The sequence below is a fragment of the Suricata suricatta genome, chromosome 2, assembly GCF_006229205.1.
Source record: "Suricata suricatta isolate VVHF042 chromosome 2, meerkat_22Aug2017_6uvM2_HiC, whole genome shotgun sequence".
NCBI classification, from domain to species: Eukaryota; Metazoa; Chordata; class Mammalia; order Carnivora; family Herpestidae; genus Suricata; species Suricata suricatta.
Window position 1 is genome coordinate 160,159,280 of NC_043701.1, and position 22,357 is coordinate 160,181,636.

Here is a 22,357-nt window from a genome sequence, read left to right on the forward strand (position 1 = left end):
GTCCTTAGGTTTATAAAGGGTCAAGTGGGGCCGCTGCAAGCATGCTGCATACATCAGCTGAGTGAGGTCTACAGAGGTCTAACCAAGAAGCAGTGATGCTGATTCTTATACTCTGAAATCTTCAAGGCAGGTATGACTTTTGCACTTTTTATAGCCCCTTGCTTGGCACATAGCAACACTATACTTTTTGCACCAAAAAAAAATTAACCTGGGGAACTTTAGGCTAGGGCACAGATTCTTTGTCTTACTGCACTAACCAAAGACACTCAGAAGCAGAGAATTCTTAGACCAAAGGAGGTTCTTGAGAGTTTCCTTGAGAGGCAAGGATTGGTTGTCTTTCAAAAACACTTTAGCTCAAAGTGGCTGAAAAAAAGAAAACAAGCAAACAGCCCAGGAACTAGAACAAATAACAGCCTGGTAACAAAAATCACAGACTCTATTGAATGAGCACCTCTCCTACTGTGTGCTTACAGTGACTTTCTGTCCAGGATAACCTGGATATCTCTCCAGGGCACAATCATCCAATGTAATTGTTTGGAAACAAGGATCCAAAAGGTGAACAAATCTCTTAGGCTAAAAAGATGATGCCTTTTAAAAGGTAACTGTTTCCTCTATACAGTCACTCTGCATATAACACGAAGAAGGTTCCCTCCTTTTTTAACTCTTTCTATTTTCATCTCATACACTTCAGGATTAAACTCAATTTCAGAACCAATATAAGTTGGCCAATTCTCCCAGTCCGTCCATGTCTTTCAAGCCTGCTACCAAAGGGCTTTCCACTACCCTGAGATTTATTGATCTGACAGACTGGCTCTGTCCTTCAGCAAGGTGGATCAGATAATGAACCTCACAGTGGGTGATTAGTGAGAGGCCATCAGCTAGTTAAAGGAGTGGTGACAGTGACTTTCTTTAATTTCCCTGGGCAGCTGACCCACCTCCCTGACTTTATTGGCCGAGGCCCTAGACAGCTCTTGTAAAGTTTTTCTTTGCACTAATTACAGATCCAATGTGCCCAGTGCCCAGGCCCTTTCCCTCCACAAGCTAGGCATGCAATTACACCAAGAGGCAGCCAAGGAAATGAAGGCGGGGGGGACCATGACACACAAATATTGCATCAGGCCTTCTCCTTCCCTGTGGCTTATTATAGGCAGGCCACTCCTCCCTGCTCGAACCAAGAGGCAAGAGTCTCTGTCCTTCCCACCTGAGGTTTCCTTCTTTGGAAACATATCACGGAGGGAGAGAGAAAACATCGTCTCTGCTCCTAACTCACAAGCATTGTGACATGGGTCTCTGCCTCCCTGCCAGGACTCCCGGATCTATCCCTCCCTAAAAGACAGAATTCTTTACCAGAAATCCTAGTAGTGAGCCATCCACAGTTTCCCTTGTAGTTGAGGGTCATTTTTAAGTCTGCAACCTCCTTTGTGCAGTATCACTGGGAGAGGTCCAAGAACTCTTACGGTCCCCAGCCAAAACACTTCCTGTTAGCACGACTTACAGCAGGTGACATCTGGGCCTCTGGTGTTACCACTGGGGCAAACCGTGCTCTTTCTAGCACGCCTTATAGACTTTTGAGCTGCCTCCTGAAGAAAGGGCTGTGGTAGAAATAAAACAAAAGTTCCCAAGGGAACTTTGGAAGGGAGGAGGGGACTAAAAAACAAACTGAAGAGGAAAGTGCTACTTGTACACTCTCATTTAATAACTGGAATAAAGGATCCTTCTTATAGTAAACCAAGGAAGCAAGGGCTGCTGTCTCCTGTAACCTCTGGAAAAGCTGACAAATTCTGGAATTCCTACAAGCCCCAACACTGTTCCTCTGTGCACTGCCAATGAAGCCTCAGCGGTGATGAAACCTGACTACAGAAGACCAGAAGCTCATGTAAAGCACACTTCAAAATTTGTATTTAATTGGAGAAAATGCTGTTGGTGGCAGAGATGAATAATGAGCTGAGCTCTTCACCAGTGACCTCTGCATTCATCTAGCTTGGCTGTGGGACATTAATTTTGAGAGTCTTTGTTTTGTTGTTGTTTTAACAAAATGGAACTACTACTTTAAAAACAATTAAAATTCAGTGTGCGTTTAGATTTTGATCCATATAAATGTACTCCCTACTACCAAAAAAAAAAATCTTGTCTTTTTAAGTCACCATGTTTCCTTTGGTCTGTGGAAAAGCTTTATTTCTCATAGTAACTTTGCTGACATGCTTGACGGAAGAGAGGCTCTTTCCTCATTTATAAAGTTATCATGCTGTGCCAGAAGGCTCTCCTCAGGGATTGTTGCCCAACTGGCAGGCAAACTCTCCAGGCCCTTGTTTAGTACTTTCCTTCCTCAACTGAATGGTCTCTTCCCAAACCAGGACCTTTTCCTAATCCGCCCCCCGCCCCCCACATGAGCCCTGTTATCTGCACTGTCCCTGCTTCTCCCTCCACCTTCCCATCCCTGGCCTGCCCCTTCCTTCGGAAGAGCTGGCAAGCTCAAGCTGTCACACATGCCTGGCCTGATGAAATGGAAGGAGCTCAGACTTCAGGGTCAGACAGCCTTATGCTCACATTAGGGATTTGCGCAAACAGCTGTGCGACCATGGGCAAATAACTTAGGCTCCTTAGCATCCTCATCTATAGGATAACTGTACCTGTCCCAAATGGTTGATGTAACAATTAAGTAAATAACCTATATAAAAGTGCCTAGCTCAAGAACTACTAGCTTTTCCTTTCCTGTTATCTATTTGTGTCCTCTTAAAATCCAAGAAACGATCTCCCCTTTCTCTGGCATGGACCATGGCCGTCCTAGCAGCACATCATCAGCTTACCCTCTTATCTGGACCTTCTTAAGATGCCCTATATAATGTAAAGTTGATTTCCAAGGCTAAGCAGCTTATAAGAAAATCCCTCTTCCTCTGACTCTGTCTTTCCTGTTTTAGTGAAACCAGTTAACCAACAACTCCAATCAAAGCTTTTTCCTGCCAAACAAGTCAACATTCAGCTGGAGTCTAAATGAAGGCAACAAGGAAGGCAGGGTCTCAGACAGCCAATGCTGTGTCCCATGCTTGCACCCAATAAGAGTTCACACAGCAACCATCACTCAGGGCTATAGAGAGGCAGTGCAAAACTAGAGGCTGTTGTGGAAAAACATGGTGCGGAGTACAGGAAACTGAGTCATGGCTATCATAGGAATCCTAAATCTTGGGTATCCAGCATGTGTCTCTGTCAAGGTTGCTTTACATGGAGGTTAAGGCCCTTCTCTAAGATGAAAAAACATCACAGGGACTCTCAGAGTGGAATACTCAGAGCTCTCAACTGCCCCAGGGAGAACTTTTTCTATCAGCGGCTCTCATGGGGGAAATGCTCTACACTCACTCCCTGCTCGGAAAGTCCTGCTTCACAACTTTACAGGCCCCTCTCCCAGTGTTCCTCAACAACCAGTAATGTGCTAGAGCTGGCTCATACATGCTTGGCCGGTGAGAGCTGACAGATTTTCAAGGACTGTGAAAGCCACTTGGCTTCTCACTGGTTGCCATGGCAGAAGCGTCCACACCCGACACTACAAATCAGCCCCCCTCCCAACAACGGTTGTTAAATATTCACTCGCACACTTAAGGCCAACAACTCTCAAGCTGAAATATCAGGCTCCATTTTCCTCACAAGCCTTGAAGGACTTAGGATATTTCCCCCAAGATCTTTCTCTGCTTCCTCCTAGATGATCTTAAGTAATGGGTGCCACCCGAGGCCCCTAACAATGTTTGCCCCATGGACTAGGACTTTCTTTTTATTAATATCTGACTCCTTGGGAAAGTAAAGCTAGATTTCACTAGAATTTCTTTTTTAAAAAATTTTAATCCTTATTTATTTTTGAAAGAGAGACAGAGGATGAGTGGGGGAGGGGCAGAGAGAGAGGGAGACACAGAATCTAAAGCAGGCTGAATCTGAGCTGTCTGCAGAGAGCCCAACACAGGGCTCGAACCCACAAACCTGAGCTGAAGTCGGATGCTCAACCAACTGAGCCACCCAGGTGTCCCAAGATTTCACTAGATTTCTAAATTCCTAGCATTTATTTGTAGTGGCTCTTATCTTAGGATCAAGAGAAAATCAAAAAAACTTTAGAAAGATTACTAATAAGTATACTAGCTCCCAATGTAACCTTCACTCATTTAGATGTGAAGCATTTCTTATTTCCCAAATTTACTTTAATCTACTCCTACAAATAAGTTATATTCTTTGCTTTGTCATCATACTTTTAAATATACCTCTTGCTATATCCAATATTATACATGCCTCCTCTGAATCCAAACTCCAAAGCCCTAGTGAGAGTGGAGACTTAAAGAGATAATGGGAGGTAAAATTCCACAAAATTCCTAAAGTAGAAAACGTAAGCATCTGCTAACATTGTCCTATGGTCCTGTGACATATGGGGATGCCAGCAGACCACCTTGCTGATCCTCCTGGAAAATTCCCAAGTCTATATGCAGAGAAATGTTTAGTAGGCTCCTGGACCATGTGGATGGAAGGAACCCCAGTTTCAAGAAAGGTCTGTCCACTTGAAAAAACAGAAAGTAGAATAGTGGTTGCTGGGGGTGAAGAGAAGGTGGTGAAAAGAAGCTGTTCAATGGATAGGGGTTTCGTTTTGCAAGATGAAAAAGTTCTAGAGATCAACAGTGCAATGAGGTGCACACATCAACACATTTAAGATGGTAAATTTTGTTATGTGCTTTTTACCTTTTTTTTTTTTTTAATTTGGTTTGCCCTTTAGGCCTTTCACATGCCTACCAGTGAGGCTGGGTCATACGAGGCCTCTGATGAACACTTATGAATTGAATCAAAGGCAGTACAATTAGGTCAGGGAGGAGAATCAGTACATTGTGGGTTATGGGGACTGAGATGACAACTGAAATGACGAAGTGTATTTCTAAGTCATCCAGCCTCTGGATATCCTGTGACCCAAGGACAAGGCTTACAGAAACTCAAGGACTCTACTCCTTTCTTTCTGTCCTTTTCAGGTCCTGGCTTTGAGTATGTTTTATGATCTATGCCTCTTCTTTGATCCATTTCCTATCCCTGCTCCTTCAAGGTGCAACTCATTTCTTCTCTCCTCCATCTGGCTTTTCCTGACCACCACAGCTGCAAAGGTTTTCCTCTAACAAGAGCTCACAGATCCCACTGCTAGTACCGGTCAGCTCTCTATAAGCTGTCTTAAGCCATGTCTTGAACTTATTCCATCCTTTGAGAACAAATCGCCTTTATCATACTTCTCTATTCCTCAGATGCTTAGCATAAACTGAAGCACAGAGCAGGTGCTAAATGCTAAAATACTGATAGGTGAATGAAGGCTGAAGAAAGCAAGAGTGGGCCAACCATTTATTTGCTTTCCCATGGGATATTTCAAAGTCACAAAATTGGTCATGACTGTGATTAAAAGCCTAAGGAATCAGGCACCCAGAGAAGGTTTTGACTTGAATCCTAAATTGCAACTATGTACTCTAGATATTCAGAGCTCTAGAAAATCTTCCATAAAGTTCCACCATGAAGCCCTCATTTGCCTAGTAGGAAATCAGAGCTGATATAAATCAATATGTCATAGCATCTGCAAACCAAAACAAATAATGAATAGCTTAAAAGGAACGCAAGATCCTCAATGGGCATTGTCAAAGGTCTGATGGCTTCAGGGACAAGGAAAATGTGAGGTACTTACTACTAAAGGAGCTACACCAGTGATTGTTAAAATCTGGGGGACAGGTGTCAAAAACTGGTTATGAATTTTAAGAAAGATGGACCTTCTTTTTTGTTTAACAATTTAATTTAAAAATACTTTTTAAAGTAATCTCTACACATGAGGCTCAAACCTATAATCCCCAAGATCAAGAGTCACACACTCCACAAACTGAGCCAGCAGGACACCCCAAAATGGACCGTCTTTAAGGGAAAAAAATGGGGCACATGGGTGGCTCACTCGGTTGAGTGTCTGACTTCGGCTCAGGTCATGATCTCATGGTTTGTGAGTTTGAGCCCCACATTGGGCTCGCTGCTGTCAGCCTGTCAGTGCAGTACCCACTTCGGGTCCCCTGTCCTTCTCTCTCTGCTCTTTCCATGTTTGTGCTCTACCAAAAATAAATAAAAAATTTTTTTTAGAAAAAGGACATATAGAGGGAGACAGAAAGTTCAACAGTGATTACAAGGGTCAGGTGATTACAAGGGTCAGGGGGAGGGGAAACAGGCAGTTGGCATTTAATGGGCATAGGGTTTCAGTAAGGAATACGGAAGAAGTTCTGGAGGCGGATGGTGCTGATGGCTGTATAACGATGTGAATGTACTTAATGCCCCTGAACTCTACACTTAAACATGGTTAAAATGGTAAATTTTATGTATATTTTACCACACACACAAAAAAGGAGTCAAAACGAACAAGCTTCACCATCAACCTGGGACAAACGTGATACGTGTGTATAAAATATAAAAATGCATGCAGTTTATTACACTAGATAATGAACAACCTTTCAGTCACACTGAGGGTACTGACTAATTAGAAAGCTCTACCCTCCATGAAGCCAATGAGAAGTAACAGAAAAATGTCACGTACCTTCTGGAAATCGGAAAAGAGGATCCAGTGTAAGAGAATGGGCTTCGTTCAATAAGCAATAATGAATTTACAAAGGTCACTTTGAAATGCCTCATACAGAGGCTGGAATGTATTTGGGTGCTGTCAGAACTCAAAAATTCACAAATCTCTTGCCAGAAGAAAATGGCAGGCTGGGCCAGCAGATCCTGCAAAGAGCCTTCTCTTGTCTGCTGTGTTACTAAGTGCTATAAATTCCAGTTAACACCTAGCCGTGGTCTTCAAGGCTTTTGGTTTTTTTTTTTTAGGAGTACTTTAGAATCTACTTGGGGATTAAGTTCCTGATTTTCTGTTTCTACTTAGTTTGCTGCTAACAACTACTGGGCCCAACTGGATCCCATGGCCAGCTCTTGGGGAAACTGTGAATACACTTAACATTGAGTGATAGTAGCATTGATGTTCAGAAGTGAAGGAGAAGAAGTGCTCCAACACATGTTGGAGATTAACAAGGCGGTCAAATCTTCTAATCTGATAGTGCTAAGAATAAAACCAAGTGCACCCTAATGCTGTCATTTAGAGCCCTTTCAAGTCTGCGAGGGAAGAGAAGCCACAAGTATTTTGAGGGCAGTTTTGAAAAGGGTCCCAGAATAGCAACACCCTTCCCCCACTCCCAAAGTGAAAAGGATTGCTAAGAGAGAGAGTAGTGTACAGACACTCTGTGAGAGCAAGGACCACACTTAGATTATGCACCGTGGATCCCCACTACCCAGCACCATACCTTGCAAACACCAGGCAGGTAATTACTTATTCACTAAATAAACCTTTCCGAGCGGCCATCCCTTCTCCATTCTTGAATAGGACTGTGTACTCTCCCTCCCCATAGAAATCTCCTCATCTCTGGCTTGTGGACTCTTTCTGAGAGGCACTTTCATCACTTCATTTAACTTTGAGAGAAGTTGGAGGAGGGTGAGGACACGTGCTTGCTAATCATCCTTTTCCAGATTGCCTCATGCGCCAGAATGGATTTTTATTATTGGTCTGTGGCTGCTACTGCTGTAGAAAGATTTCAGCCTGACCTTCCCAAGCTGCTGGGGGATGAATACTGCACGTGGCTGACAGGGAAAATGTGTCTTCCTTTTTTTTTGTTTTTTGTTTTTTTTGTTTTTTTTTTTAAAGCTTTTAGACTAACCAGAGCTCACTGTGATAGGAAAGTCACCCTTTCCCTTATTATACAAAACTCAAGATGTTGAATTCTTTTGCATAAAAATGCCATATAGTAAAACTGATCTGAACTGGTCCAACAGGAAAAAGGTAGCATCTTGAAGTGCCTCACAGAGAGCAATGGCATCAAAGAACAGGACTTGGGGAAAAAAAGAAAATGAAAGCTATTTACGAAAGCAGTTTAAATAAGAGGATGGATTCTCACAGCTGGTCTCACAAAAGAGAACAAATATGTCAAAGGGAACAACAGACTAATAGAGTCCTATCCATCTGGCTGAGGAAAAAGCCACCGGTGGGAATACTGAGAGGCCTGTTAGGAAAAGGCTTGCCGGGTGCCTCACTGAGCGGGCTACTGAACAGCTTTTAGGAACACACTGGAACGCGTGCTCACATCATAGCTGGCTGGCTCTGCCGGCAAAGGTTCAGAGAAGGGTTTTGCTGATGCACCGGCAAAAAAGGGAGAGCTTATTTTATTGGTTTGGAAGTTATACCTTTACCCTTAACTCATGACTGTCCCGGTCCTCCGACTTGGGAATCAAGTAGGAAAGAAGGGAGATTGTGTAAATAGGATGTCTCAGTTGGTGCTTTTAAAAACAGAACCAAGAGTCTCATTCGCAACAACAAGTTCAGTCCCATGCCACGCTAAAGCCCCATCTGTACTTTTACATAATGCAGAGCCAGCCGAGTGCGGGCTCTGAGGGAGAGGGGCAATCAGGCCAGGCTCAAGGCAAACAAACGCCTAATGCTATCTGCATCTCCAACCCAGTCCATACCATAGAAGAACCTGCTCAGAAATAATTGCTCAAGGCAAATAGAACTCAATTACTAAGGAAGTCTGCCCCAATGAGGGCTCATATTTTAACAAGCCAAATAGCATCAAATTAAGCTGAACTCAGGGTTTTTCTAATTGGCAGTTTTATCCATTTCTAAGTTCTCATTTCTTATTTTTAAAAATAAAAATGACTCTCTGCCTAAAATTAAAAAAAGAAATGCCTATCACCCACTCTAAAATAATAATTCACCAAATGTTCACCTACGTATCTGCTATACAATTAATGAACTCCTCCTATGGACAAAAGCAAAAGCCATCACTCTATATTTAAAGTATTATCAACAGATCCCTTACTAATTGCTCTTAGCAGCCTGGCTCCTGCCGCCAGAAGCTCAGTCCCAGAATATCTCTGCCATCAAAGAGAAGATAACTGCTTGATGCCAGCCACCGACTCTGGGGAGGGTGTGGCTTACCTGCTCCTCTGACAGTTGGGATATGTGATTCACAGCAGCATACGATTCAATCTTGGGGTTAAAGTGATTGATGATAGCCCTGAAAAAATTAAGATTAATATGGCATCAGATGGAAGAAGCAGATAAATGAATTAAAAAATATAAGTACCGAGAACCCTCTGGTTTACAGTGTGAGGACATGGGAGTGATTGTCAGGTAACTATCTTTTTATTGAACATGACGTCACATGGGGCTGAACGGATAACTCTGAAATAAGAAGTGTTTAAAATGTATTAGATAAAGAGGAGAATCAAGTGTCTCTGCCAATGAACCAGGGGGAAGATCTCATAACCAAACAAAAAACAAAACCAAGCATCCTTCAGGCAAGAAGCAGGACCCAGGGGGCTGTCCACTAGGGGGCCCTGGTGTTTCAGTGAGAAAGAAAAGTAGTTTTCTCTGCTCTGACTTGGGAGAACAGGGTACTTGGTAAAGCTAGACCAATATGTAGGCTAAAGACAATCTCTGAAGAAGCTGAGCTTTATCAAAGCCTAGAACCAATCTTCCTACTTGCCAGTTAATAATTTCAAACCAAAATGTTATTTCCAGCCATTCAAAATCTGACTGTCATTTTCAAACACTTCTTTCTCCATCACCCTCACATTCAAGGTCATCAAGTCTTATCAAATATAGTTCTTAAAAAATCTTTGAAGTCTGGGGGTGCCTGGGTAGCTTAGTCGGTTGAGTTTCCAACTCTTGATTTCAGCTCAACTCATGATCCCAGGGTCGTGGGATTAAAACCCATATTGTGGCCCCACATCGGGCTCCGCACTGAGCACAGAGCCTGATTAAGATTCTCTCTGTCCCTCTTTCCCCCTTGAGTGCACATGCTCTCTCTCTCTAAGAAGAAAAACGTCTGCAATCTGAAACAAATAAAGTTCCCTGAAACCAATACTTCAGTGTATATCTAGGTCCTTGTCACTTCTTAACTCATGTAACAGAAAAAGCACAGGTTTCAGATCAGAGTTTAGCATAAGTCCAAATTGATACAAAAATGATTAAATAAATGGGAAGAAGAGATAAATCTTTCTTCTTTTCTTTTTTTTAGAGAGAGAGCACGAGCAGGGGAGAGGGGCAGGAGGAGAGGGAGAGGGAGAGAGAGACAGAGAGAGAATCTTAAGTAGGCTCCACGTTTAGCAGAGAGCCCGACACAGGGTTTGATCGCACAACCCTGGGATCATGACCTGAGACAAATCTTTCTAACAGAACAATTTCAAATAATATGCGTGAATACTCTCCTTTCAGGAGGTGGAGTTAGGTTCCCATTCCCGTTGAGAGTAGGCCAGACTTAGTGACTTATTTCCAAAGAATAAAATAGAGTAGTAAAAGGGGAAAATGGTAACTTTACAGTAAAGAATCTTGGCAAATACTATGTGATTAGCCAAGTGATGACAGTGACCATTGCCAGTGATTCATATGGCATGAATCTGGTATCCATGTAACCTTTGGTATGATCTTTTGAGAAGGGCACTTTTAGTTCTGTTATATACTTCCAAAAATCCATAACCTCAGTCTAATCATAAGAAAAACATGAGACAAAACCAGATTGGGGGCATTCTACAGAATACCTGGCCAGTATTTCTTAACACTGTCAAGGTCATGAAAAACTATACTTTAGGAATCATCATAGACGAGAGGATCTTGGGGTGACTTGACAACTAAATGCAATATGATACCCTGAACTGGACCCTGGAACAGAAAGAAAACATTAACAGATACTGGTGAAATCCAAATAAAATACGGAGCTTAGTTAACAATAATGTATCATTGCCAGTTTCTTAGTGCTGAATAAATGTACCATGATAACGGAAGATGAGGAAAACCTGGTTAAGGGGCATGTAAGAACTCTGTGTATTACCTTTGTACTTTTTCTATAATTCTAAAATTATTCCAAAATAAAAAGTTTATTAAAATATGTGTGTACATGCACATGCATGTGAATGTATGGTAGCACAAAAGAAATCAATTATTTTCTTTTAATATAATTTACTGATAGTATAAAATTCTTGAACCATTTCATCTATCTAATATGGGTAATGAAAGTATAAGCCAAAACTTAAAAAAAAAAATCATGGTTTGGCCATTTGTTATTTTGGATTTTGGGGAAGCTATATGTCTCAGAGGGAAAAAAAAGTGGGAATAACACCTACCTTAGCACTTAGTACAGTACCCAGGAATAGTACATTGTAGGCATAAAATAAATGTTTGTCGAAAGAATGACTAAATCTTAAGAGGATTCTTGTAACATTTATATAATAAGGCAATGTCAAACATCTAGCACAGTGCCTGGCACACAGCTGGTACTCAATGAATATTCAATGAATACATCAAACGGGACAGTAGGGGGTCAGGAACAGAGAAGAATCCTGGTAACTTGTTTTTCTAGGGAGTCCCCAAAAGGGTAGAGATGTTATCTGCAAATTAAGGTTTTAGCTTGGTCTGAATCCAAAGTGGGAAAGAATTTGGACCAAGTAGGGGTCAAATATTTTTCTCATTCATAAGGTGAAATTTTGAGGATATTGGCAGGATGACAACAGTCCAGGAGCAGGAAAGGAAAACCAGAAGCCTACACGCAAGGAGAAGATAAGAGAGGAGGTTTAGAGAGGAACTGAGCATCCCACCAAACCTAGCAGCAGTACCGAGTTAAAGTTAATCCAGGGCAGAATGTGAGTCATGGGGCCTAGCATCCAAGAGTGACAAGGATTAAGAAAACAAAACATGGTAACCAAATTAATCTACTGTTAAAAATCTCAGTTAATTTAGGAAAAAGAATTTGAACTCTGTAAACACATTCATTTCATGGTTTTATAGTGGTATTTTTTTTTTCAGATTTTCCTTAAATTTCTTAGTAAAATTTTTTTTGACAAAGTGTTTTAAAAAAAAAACCCTGACTCAGATGAACTAACGAGGGTTGTTTGTTTTCATTTGCCTAGGTTTGGAGAACAGAGAACTCCAAAGAATCCTTGTGTCCGTCTGGGTGGGAGCGTAGCAGCCATGGGGGCCTGGCTAGCAGCCCAGGGAAACTGGTGAGGTCTGGACAAGGAATCCTTGGGAATGAAATTGATGAGGATGCTGTAATTCCGTTCCCTTTCTACCTGAGGAATTCTCTCCCTAGGAAAGAAAGCAAGGAAAAAGAAAATAAGGAAAAGAGAAAGGAGAAAGGGAAAGCAGGAAGGTAGAAGGCAGGGGAGGAACGGGGAGGAGGTGGTGGGAGGAAGGGAAGAGAAAGGGAATGAGGGAGAAAAAGGAAAAGCCTGGAAGGTATTCTCCTCAAAAAGTATACTTCCTTCCTTCCCTTCCCACAGTTATACCCATCAAGTGCCAGCTGGGTCTATGGACGGTCTACGTCAGCAGGGCATATGTGCCGATATTGTCTGAGCACGTTCATCCTGAGGGTAAGACAGATATGCCACTCTGGGAATTTGGAATGAGGATAAGATCATCCTCCAACCTCCCCGTGACACTCCCATCCAAGAGCCACAGATCTCGGCAAGCATTTGAACCCTCTCACCAGGCATGGGGAGGGACTGTTTAGAATCCCGACAGAAAGGGCCCCTGGGTGGTTCAGTCTGTTAAGCCCCTGACTTTGGCTCAGGTCATGATCTCACAGTTCATGAGTCTGAGCCCTGCATTAGGCTTTGCACTGACGGTGTAGACCTTCTTGGGATTCTCTCTCTGCCCCTGGCTTGCTAGCTCACTCTCTCACACTCTCTCTCAAAATAAATGAATAAACTTAAAACAACAACAACAACCACCCTGAGAGAGGTGGCACAGTGTAAATCCAGTCAGTCTCTAACCCAGTACCACAAAGGGCATAGAGTACATATCTCTGCTTTATTTTTCTTGCTGTCTCTTTTGGACAGTTACCTGTGAAATCTGAGTACTAATCTGATCTACTGGAGATGCCAGGTACAAGGCACTAAGCCTCAGAGGTAAGAAAAATAGCCTGACACTGGCTGTTCTCTTTCCAGGCTCTTTTGCAAGGAATTTCAGAGAGGGCATGGAAGCTTCCTATTAAAGTTCTCAGGACTTCATACTGTTGAAATGGAAATTTCTTCTGAGATAGCAAAGAGATGACAAAACACTGAAACCAGGCTAAGTCCGCCCACACTGAGTGACACATGCCTTTGCAGTAACTAAAATACTGAGCTTCTTCCCCAGCAAGTTTGCAGCCTACTAGGGCTCACCTGGGCCGTGACCCCACACTGCCCCACCTGGCCAGGTCCTAGAATAAGATTTCTGCCTGACGGCCTGTCAGTGGGAGAAAGATGAGTGAGGGACTAGATTTATAAATGAGGAGCCTCTCTTTTCTTTAGGTTTCCCTTCCCACTGAAGGGATTTACTACTATCTTCTCTGAACATTTTTTGGTGTGTATGTGGCGGGGGGGGGTCTTCTGACATATTCTAACAGTAGCTCTCATTTTACTGATCAAAACCTAACAGACAGCAACTGTCTAATGCTTAAGTCTAAAATTTGAGTGTACCAGAAAGAAGATATGGCAACTCTGCTCTGTCTCCTCCTTCTCTCCCTCTCCGCCTCCCTCCACCATGTAAAGACACAGAGCAGAAAGTGGCTGTCAAGTAGCCAGGAAGAAAGTCCTCACCAGAAAGTGACCCCTGTTGAACCCTGATCTGGTACTTTTGGTCTGCAGAACTATGAGAAAGCAAACATCTGTTTTTTAAGATGCCTGGTCTATGATACTGTGTTATGGCCATTCAGAAGACTAATACATGGATACTCTACTCTCCACTGGACCCTGGCATTTGAGCAAAGCAGACCTCAAGGCCAGAGTCAGTCTCTAGCAAAGCATACAGTAGTAGAGTAGATAAAGTCTGCTTCTCATTCTGTAGGTGACTTCCTCTCTCTGAACCTTTCATACTGTGGGCTATTATTTCCTTCTCTTCTTGAACAGGATCCTGAGGTTCCTGTGCTACAAAGTCCCGGTCATAAATGCCACCCATGTAGCTACATGGGTTACCAGTTTCCCAGGCAGAGTGAGCTGGGCCCTTTAGCCTTTACTAAGTGAGAAACACAGACTTTAATAAGGAAAGATCTTCAGGGGTTTCTGAGTGGCCTGTGCCATACAGAGAGCACACTTACACTGAACAGAGCGAGTGTCTGAAAAAACAGTAGAGTAGGCCATATGTGGCCAAGAAAGAGATGTTGATTTTTCCTTTCATTTGCATCTTAAGATTGATTTTCATCTAATCACAGCCTTTCAAGTATTTAAACAAAACCTATCTTAGGCCAACTGAAAGCTTTTATGCTGTAAAATATTTTAGAAAAGGGGACCTGAAAGGAAGAAGAGGACGGTTTGAGTGGGCGAAGAATGAGGAAGCATAGCCATTATGAAAAACTCAAGATATGACAAAGATGACCAAAAAAGATGTCCCTTTGGTCTAGGTGGCAAGATAAATGGGAAAAGAATCGTCTATTCAAGAAATAGTGCTAGGAAAACTGGATATTTACATGCAAAAGACTGAAGTTGGCCTCTTACCCCACACCAAATACAAAAATAAACATAGAAGGGATCACAGACCTAAATGTATGATCTAAAAACTATAAAAACCTTAGAAGAACACACACATCTCTGTGACTTTGGGTTAAGCAATGATTTCTTAGGATACCAAAAGTGGAAATGACAAAAGAAAAACAACCTCAAGTTAGAAAATTTCTGTGCCACACATGAAACCATCAAGAAAGTGAAAAGACAACTCATAGGATGGGGAAAATATTTGTAAGTCATACATCTGGCAAGAAACCTCACCAACTAGGAAGGCAATAATCAAAAAAACCAGTAATAAGTGTTGACAAGGAAATGGAAAAATTAGAGTTCTCATACAGCGCTGGTGAGGTTATAAAGTGGTACGGCTACTTTAGTGGTTTGGCAGTTCCTCAAATATTAATATATAGAATTATCACATGACCCATTCTCGATACTGAAAAGAAGACATTATGTCTATACAAAAATTTGTACACAAATGTTCACTGTAGCATTATTCATAATGGCCCAAATGCAGAAGCAACCCAGATGTCCCTTAATTGAAGAATGGATAAACAAAATGTGCTATAGCTGTAATAGAGTATTACTCAGCCATAAAAAGGAGTGAGGTACTGATCAATGCTGCAACATGACCTAACCTTAAAAGTATTATGTTAAGGGGCGCCTGGGTGGCTCAGTTGGTTAAGCATCCAACTTCAGCTCAGGTCATGATCTTGTGGCTCCATGAGTTCGAGCCCCACATTGGGCTCTGTGCTGACAGCTCAGAGCCTGGAGCCTGCTTCAGATTCTGAGTCTCCCTCTCTCTCTCTGCCCCTCCCCTGCTCATGCTCTGTGTGTGTATATGTGTGTGTGTCTCTCAAAAATAAACATTAAAACTTTAAAAAAAAAGTATTATGCTAAATGAAAGAAGTCAGACACAAAAGGTCACATATTATATGATTCCTTTTTTTTTTTTTTTGACATTAAGGGATTTTATTCTATCATCCCAAACCAGATTTTCTCCTCTGATTCCAAACACTTTCATTCCTCTTCTTACAATGCTTTTATAGGGAAGGTTCACTTATATGAAAAGGGAACAAAAGACAATCATAAATTCACCAACTTTAGAAAAGTGTAGGTATTTTTAGGCAAAGGCAAATGCAAAGGACCTGTGGCAATAGAGAGCATTTTCAATTTTTCCTAACACCATGCAAAAAACACTAACAGGAAATAACAGGGAAAACAATTTAGTAGGAATCACAGTGTCTTAAACAGTGTTTTTCAATAATAGGATTTGAAGGGAAGTTCTTTATCTTAAAAACATAGGTATTTAAGGGGTGCCTGGGTGTCTCAGTCGGTTAAGTGTCCGACTTTGGCTCAGGTCATGGTCTCCCAAGTTTATGAGTTCGAGCCCCACGTCAGGCTCTGTGCTGACTGCTCAGAGCCTGGAACCTGCTTTGCATTGTGTCTCCTTCTCCCCCACTCACACTGTCTCTCTCTTCAAAAATAAATGTAAACAAAAAAAACCCCCAGCTATTTAAGACTCAATACAATTAGGAATACTCAACTGAGCTTAAGTGCAATCACAACAGATAACCTTTTACCTATTTTTAAAATTCCTTTTCCTTAGCAATTCGGAGGGAGTATTTTCAACCTATTAAATATTTTATAAGTACTACCTGGCAGTTCCTAATCAACTGAGCATATTCTGTTGTACGATAAACCATTTCACATCTTTCAGCAAGAAAAAAAAAACCCCACCATATAATTTTTAATATTTATTTTTGAGAGATAAAATGTAAGTGGGAGAGGGGCAGAGAGCGAGGGAGACATGGAACCAGAAGCAGGCTCCAGGCTGAGCTGTCAGCACAGAGCCTGATGCAGGACTCAAACTCAGGGACTGCAAGATCATGGCCTGAGCCAAAGTCGGACACTCAACCAACTGAGTCACCCTGGCGCCTCCAAACCCACAAAACTGGAAAAAAGAAATCATCCAATGAATTTAGACACAATTAAAGTTTGCTTTAAATATTTCTTTGGGGGAGAGGACATCACACTGCTACTCAATTAAACATGAAAACATTTACAGTCTTGAGGTCTTTTATTTCTTTTTACATTTATCATGCCATGAATTCATAGGGAATGGGCTCCAGCACCTCCGGCTCCTTTCCATTGGTTCTCACAAAGTGTGCTTCCCTGGGTGGGGCAGGCTGGCGCTTCAGTTGGACCCAAGTATCCTTCTCCTTGGCTTCCTTCTCCTTCTGATCATTTTCCTTCACACGCTTCAGGAAGCTGTCTCGGCTCTTTGAGTGCTTAATATGCTCGATACGGACATTAGTTCTCTTAGCAAGAATCTTCCCTTGACTTGCTTGTTTACAACAATGCCCACAGCGTGCCGGGTGACGCTGTACACTCTCCCGGTCTTGCCGTGGTAACACTTGTGGGGCATCCCTTTCTGAACAGTGCCCATTCCCTTGATGTCCACAATATCACCTTTCTTGTAGATTCGCATGTACGTTGCCAAAGGAACGACCCCATGTTTCCTAAAAGGCCTAGAGAACATGTAGCGAGTACCTCTCCTCTTTCCCTTTGTGTTGGTCATTTTGGCGAATTAACTGGAAGATGGCGGTTCCGGCCGAAAAGAAGCTATATGATTCCTTTTTTAAAACATATTTTTCCTCCAAAGCTTAGTCATTTATTTTGAGAGAAAGAGAGTACATGCATGTGAACAGGGGAGGGGCAAGGGGAGGGACAAAGAGAGAGGGAGAGAGAGAATCCCAAATACGTTCTGTGCTGCCAAAGCAGAGCCCAATGCAGGGCTTGATCTCACAAACCATGAGCTCATGATCTGAGCCAAGATCAAGAATTTGATGCCTAACCAACTGAGCCACCCAGGCACTCCTATATGATTTCATTTATAGGAAAGGTCCAGAAGAGGCAAATTTATGAAGACAGAAAATAAATTAGTGGTTATTTGGGGCTGAGGGGTTATTAGAGGAAGAATGGAAGCTGACTGCTAATGGGTATAGCGTACCTTTGTGGTAGGAACAAAATATTCTTTTTTTTTTAATGTTTATTTAGAGAGACAGAGAGAGATACAGCATGAGTGGGGAGGGGCAGAGAAAGAGGGACACAGAATCTGAAGCAGGCTGCAGGCTCTGACCTGTCAGCACAGAGCCCGACGTGGGCCTCGAACCCATGGACTGCGAGATCATGACCTGAGCCGAAGTCGGACGCTAAACCGACTGAACCACCCAGGCGCTCCTGGGAACAAAATATTCTACAATTAGATTGTAGGGATGGCTATACAACCTGATGATAAATTTTGAAACAATGAGTTGGATATGCTAAATGGGTGAGGTGTAACATATATGAATAAAGTTGTTGTTGTTTTTAAGATTGAGGCCTCCTTGACTCCAGTAGTTCTTAAGTAAGCCGCTTTCCCCAGGAACCAATTCTACACAGAATTCACAGATCCCAAGGTGTTTCACTCGTGAAGATAACTTTCCTAGAGCCCGCATATGCTAGTGCTGGTGGCAGGAGGCAAAGAAGCTCGCTGGGCCACTGACTAGTTTGCACATCACAAAGCAGAGAGAGTTTGAGGAACTTCTATAGAAGCCTCTGGGGTGCAGTGTGAGTAGCAGCAGACATGTGGGTGAAACTGGCAATGGAAGCCACATGGGTGAGAGAGGACCAACCCTCCTGGGAGATAAGAAAAGTTCAACTGCTGGTAATATGCTTGATATCTTTATTTTATTTTATTTTATTTTATTTTTAATTTAAATATTTATTTATTTTTGAGGGGGGGGAAGAGGGAGAGAGAGAGGGAGACACAGAGTCCAAAGCAGGCTCCAGGCTCTGAGCTGTCAGCAAAGAGCCCCATGCAGGGCTTGAACTCATGAACCATGAGATGAACTGAGCAGAAGTTGGACACTCAACCGACTGAGCCACCCAGGCACCGCTTGATACCTTTAGATTAAAAGGCCTGCATCTGACAAATGATGTCAACTTTTGGCTGTTGAACAAAAAATCCCCTGGAGTAAAACTTTGGGGGTAGACTGGTAGCGGAGAAGGAAGGCTCTCTTATTCTCAACACTCTTGAACATTTTTTTTTTTAATGGCTGGAGCTACCTACATTACTGAGACAGCCATCCATCCAGGACTAGGAAGATTTAAAGCAATAAGGCCTGAGGAAAGGAAAAGGAATCAGAAGTCAAACTTTGTGGGGAAAGGGAATATAATTTCTAACCAAACCTCCACCTTTATTCAAATTGGAACTAAATGCTCTATGAGAGCAGGGACCGAATTTATGTTATTCATCACTATATTCCCAAGATTTAGCAAATTGCGTGGCATACTGGGAGATTCAATTTTTAAAACTAAATGAATAAATCAAAGTCTAAGAAGGTTTTTGTTCAGTCTTAATGCAATTAAGGAGATCTGTGATTACCAGTTCTAGGAAAGTATGAAAATAATAATAACAATGTTTTATCCCCATCCCAAGAGAAAAGGTGGCTTGGACATGAACAGCTGTCCTTCAAAGAAGGAACTACAGTTGTCACTGAAGACAGTAGAACTTTCTCTTAAATCATACCAGGAGGCCAAAGAAAAGCTTTCTGGCATTTCTTTTTTTTTATTTTTTAAATTTTTTTATTTTTGAGAGACAGAGAGAGCGTGAGCAGAGGAGGGTCAGAGAGAGAGGGAGGTACAGAATCTGAAGCAGGCTCCAGGCTCTGAGCTAGCTGTCAGCACAGAGCCCAATGTGGGGCTTGAACCCACAAACCGTGAGATCATGACCTGAGCTGAAGCCGGACGCTTAACTGACTGAGCCACCCAGGCACCCCAGGCATTCTTATTAAAGTAATCTGGTATTTTCTGAAAGTAAGCCTAAATTTTTGTTTGTTTGAGGTACCAGAGTAGAAAAGGAGTAAGGGAGTGTTTTACATTCTGTTACTGGGTCTCCTAATGCCACTGAATTAGGAAGTCCCAAAGAGGAAAGCCAAAAGAAACAGACAATGTCATAGTAAAGGGGAATTGCTGAAGACTGCCACAGAGAGGCAGCTCTGCACCTAAAGCACCTTTGAGGCAAAAATCTGGGCCGCCCTCTAATGCAACTGCCAACTTCTGATTGTCAAAGACAGGGGTCACTTATACAAACTGAAGCAAAAGGAAGTGGACAGATGGAACAGCAAGGCTGAGCCACAAACTGGCTAGGGATTTCTTGCTGCATTTTTAACTTATTCTCTCTGACTCATGACTCTGCAAAGCAGCTTTCTTTGCCCTAGCACTGGGTGGATGATGGCTGAGACACATAGTTAATGCCCAGCTCACTCAAGAAATGCATGGGAATATAACCTTCACCATGAAGGTAATGTAGCTTAAGAGAAAATGTAGATTCTTTCTCATATCCAGGGGGAATCTAAAGCAAATCCTCCAAAGATGCAAATTCTCACAATCCTAGCTATCTCCCACAGACCAAAGCAGCTGAGGATCTTTTATGAAACAATAAATAAATCATAGCTTCAACCAGAAGCCCAGAACATGGTGATTGTTTCCTTACTGAGACGTTTGAAGCAAGCAGCCTATCTCTAAAAGCTATGTAAATCCTTTGGGCAGAAAGGAGAAGAACAGACAAAGGTTGCTTACAGAAAAACTTTCCATAGTTCTTATTCCGAGGAAGGAGGAAACATAACACGTATACTCAAGATGGTACACGCTGAGAATATTCTTAGAAGCTGCACACTAAAATTAGTCCTATAAGGCTACTAGCTATATATTAAAGAGTCTGAATATAGGTGCATATCTGAAGCCTGATAAAAATAAATTTGGATCTGAAGCCCAACATCATAAGAACTATAGTCTTGTATTTTCAAATACTTGCTAAACATGTACATTTGGATGTCATGCTTTTACTTACATGGTTTTCCTCACAGGGAATGCTATTTTTCTTTATGCCTAAAAAGCAGAAGTCTTATTTTTCCCTTGAAGGCCCAGTTAAAACACCACTGCTTCTCTGAACACCATGGTATATACAATATGAAAAGCAAGGCTTTAGAGGCATTAGACCCAAGTTAAAATCTTGGTTCTTCCACTTCTAGGTTGTATGACTTTGGGCAAGAGACCATGTTCTCTAGTGCCAGTTTCTTCATCTGGTTGGATTTCCTTTCCAAAGCTTTCCTCTCTGTTTTCCTATATACCATATACACTGACCTACAGTGAACTTTTTTCCCCCACAAGTAGCTTATCTAGACCTAAAAAAGCAGTCCAGTGATCTGTATTACAGAGCGTATCCTCAGATACCTGGGATTAAAGATAAGAAAACCATATTTATAATTGCTTCTACCTGGGAATTTTTCAAACATATAGGTAAAAGGCTGGCTTCTGAGAAAGGGTAAAGGTAGGACTGAATAACATGTGACAGCAGATAACATGGTTCATCTGAGGTTGATTTACTTAAATTTTTTACGTTTACTTATTTTTAAGTACTCTCTACCCAAAGTGGGGCTTGAACTCATAACCCTGAGATCAAATGTCACACACTCCTCCAACTGACCCAGGCAGGCACCTGGAATTATTTAATTTTAAACTATCATTTCTTTTTACCAACCGAATTGCCTCTCATACCCCCATTTCATGTAGTAATAAGCTTCCTTCTTCGTGGAGTCGACGCATCTTCAGCCCAGCCCGTTCAACAACAACCAAAAAACTCAATTTCCCTTGATGCCTGTTAACAGCAGTGCATTACAAGCCTCAGAGACTCTGCTGATTAACATTAAGCAAAATAAACCTCAAGTAAGAATACCTTCTAACCTTTTCACTTTGAAACTATCTAGTCAAAACTTCAGCAACTGACCTGTGAAAAGTGTTCCTCTAACTCATCTCCTATGTACTAAGCTTTAACCCTTTGTTATACTGCTGTTCCTGCGGCCATTCTTTTCAGGACCAGAGACACATATGTGGGTTCATTTCAATCTTACCAAAGAAGGCATTTTGGCAACCACCAGGAAGGATGAGCACTAGGTCACGGCACCTAGTTGCTTGCTTTACCCAGTGAATCAACTTGCTCTACCCGGTGAACCTCTTCCTTACTAAGGAGAATTTGATTTATTTGTGTACACAAGTTTGTTAGTTGAAGGGAATGGAGCAAAGAATGTGCATCAATGACTACAGCATCATAATCCGGATATTTCAACTTAGGGAGTGATTTGGGTCAGCATCTCTCTTGATTTCTAGGTGAAAAACAAGTGACATACAAGGTAAGTTATTCACCTACTGGACTACATTCTCATCCAGCCTCTGCACTGAACAAATGAAGGTTCACAATTCATTAACTGGAGGGAAACAAGAAAGAGTTAATGTGTATGAAATGGATGTGCACGTGGCCTGAAGGGCAGCTGCCTCATTTTCTGAAGCTGTGTGCATGACTACGCATTTTGGCAGTTTGGGCTTTCTACCTTGATGCATGACTTTGCCCAATGTAGGTTTCCACCTCATCACCTGCTGGAAATTAGGCAATTGGTTATAGCTACTTTGCTTGAAAAATGAGCTAATTTCTACTTACTGTGTCCCCAAACCATAGATTTAAGCCAAGTAAGATGCCATGGGCTGTACGCTTTGGCTAAATTATCTCCTCTAGCTCTGGTGTAAGAGAGGAATGGAATTCCTTCCTGCTTTAGATACCCGCCTGACATTTTCCCACTGTTTCTACAATCACAATGAATGTCAATGGAGAAGAACAAACCATAGGAGTTGAAGGAACCACAAAAGTAAAATGAACCATCTACATTTCCGTAAAAGACATCACTTAATCCATTCCCCTTAGGAACGC

General features: G+C 42.0%; 1 protein-coding gene and 1 pseudogene across 2 annotated transcripts in view; both read right to left on the reverse strand.

Annotated features, from left to right (window-relative positions):
* The window catches only part of ARMH3 (armadillo like helical domain containing 3), a 170,878-nt gene that overhangs the window by 26,812 nt on the left and 121,709 nt on the right, over window positions 1–22,357 (reverse strand). For both annotated transcript variants that reach the window (XM_029932439.1, XM_029932438.1), the window contains exon 24: window positions 9,011–9,089. In XM_029932439.1, the coding sequence (XP_029788299.1) occupies window positions 9,011–9,089 (79 nt within the window). The remainder of the gene's footprint in view (window positions 1–9,010; window positions 9,090–22,357) is intronic.
* On the reverse strand, window positions 16,612–17,149 carry LOC115285808 (annotated as a pseudogene).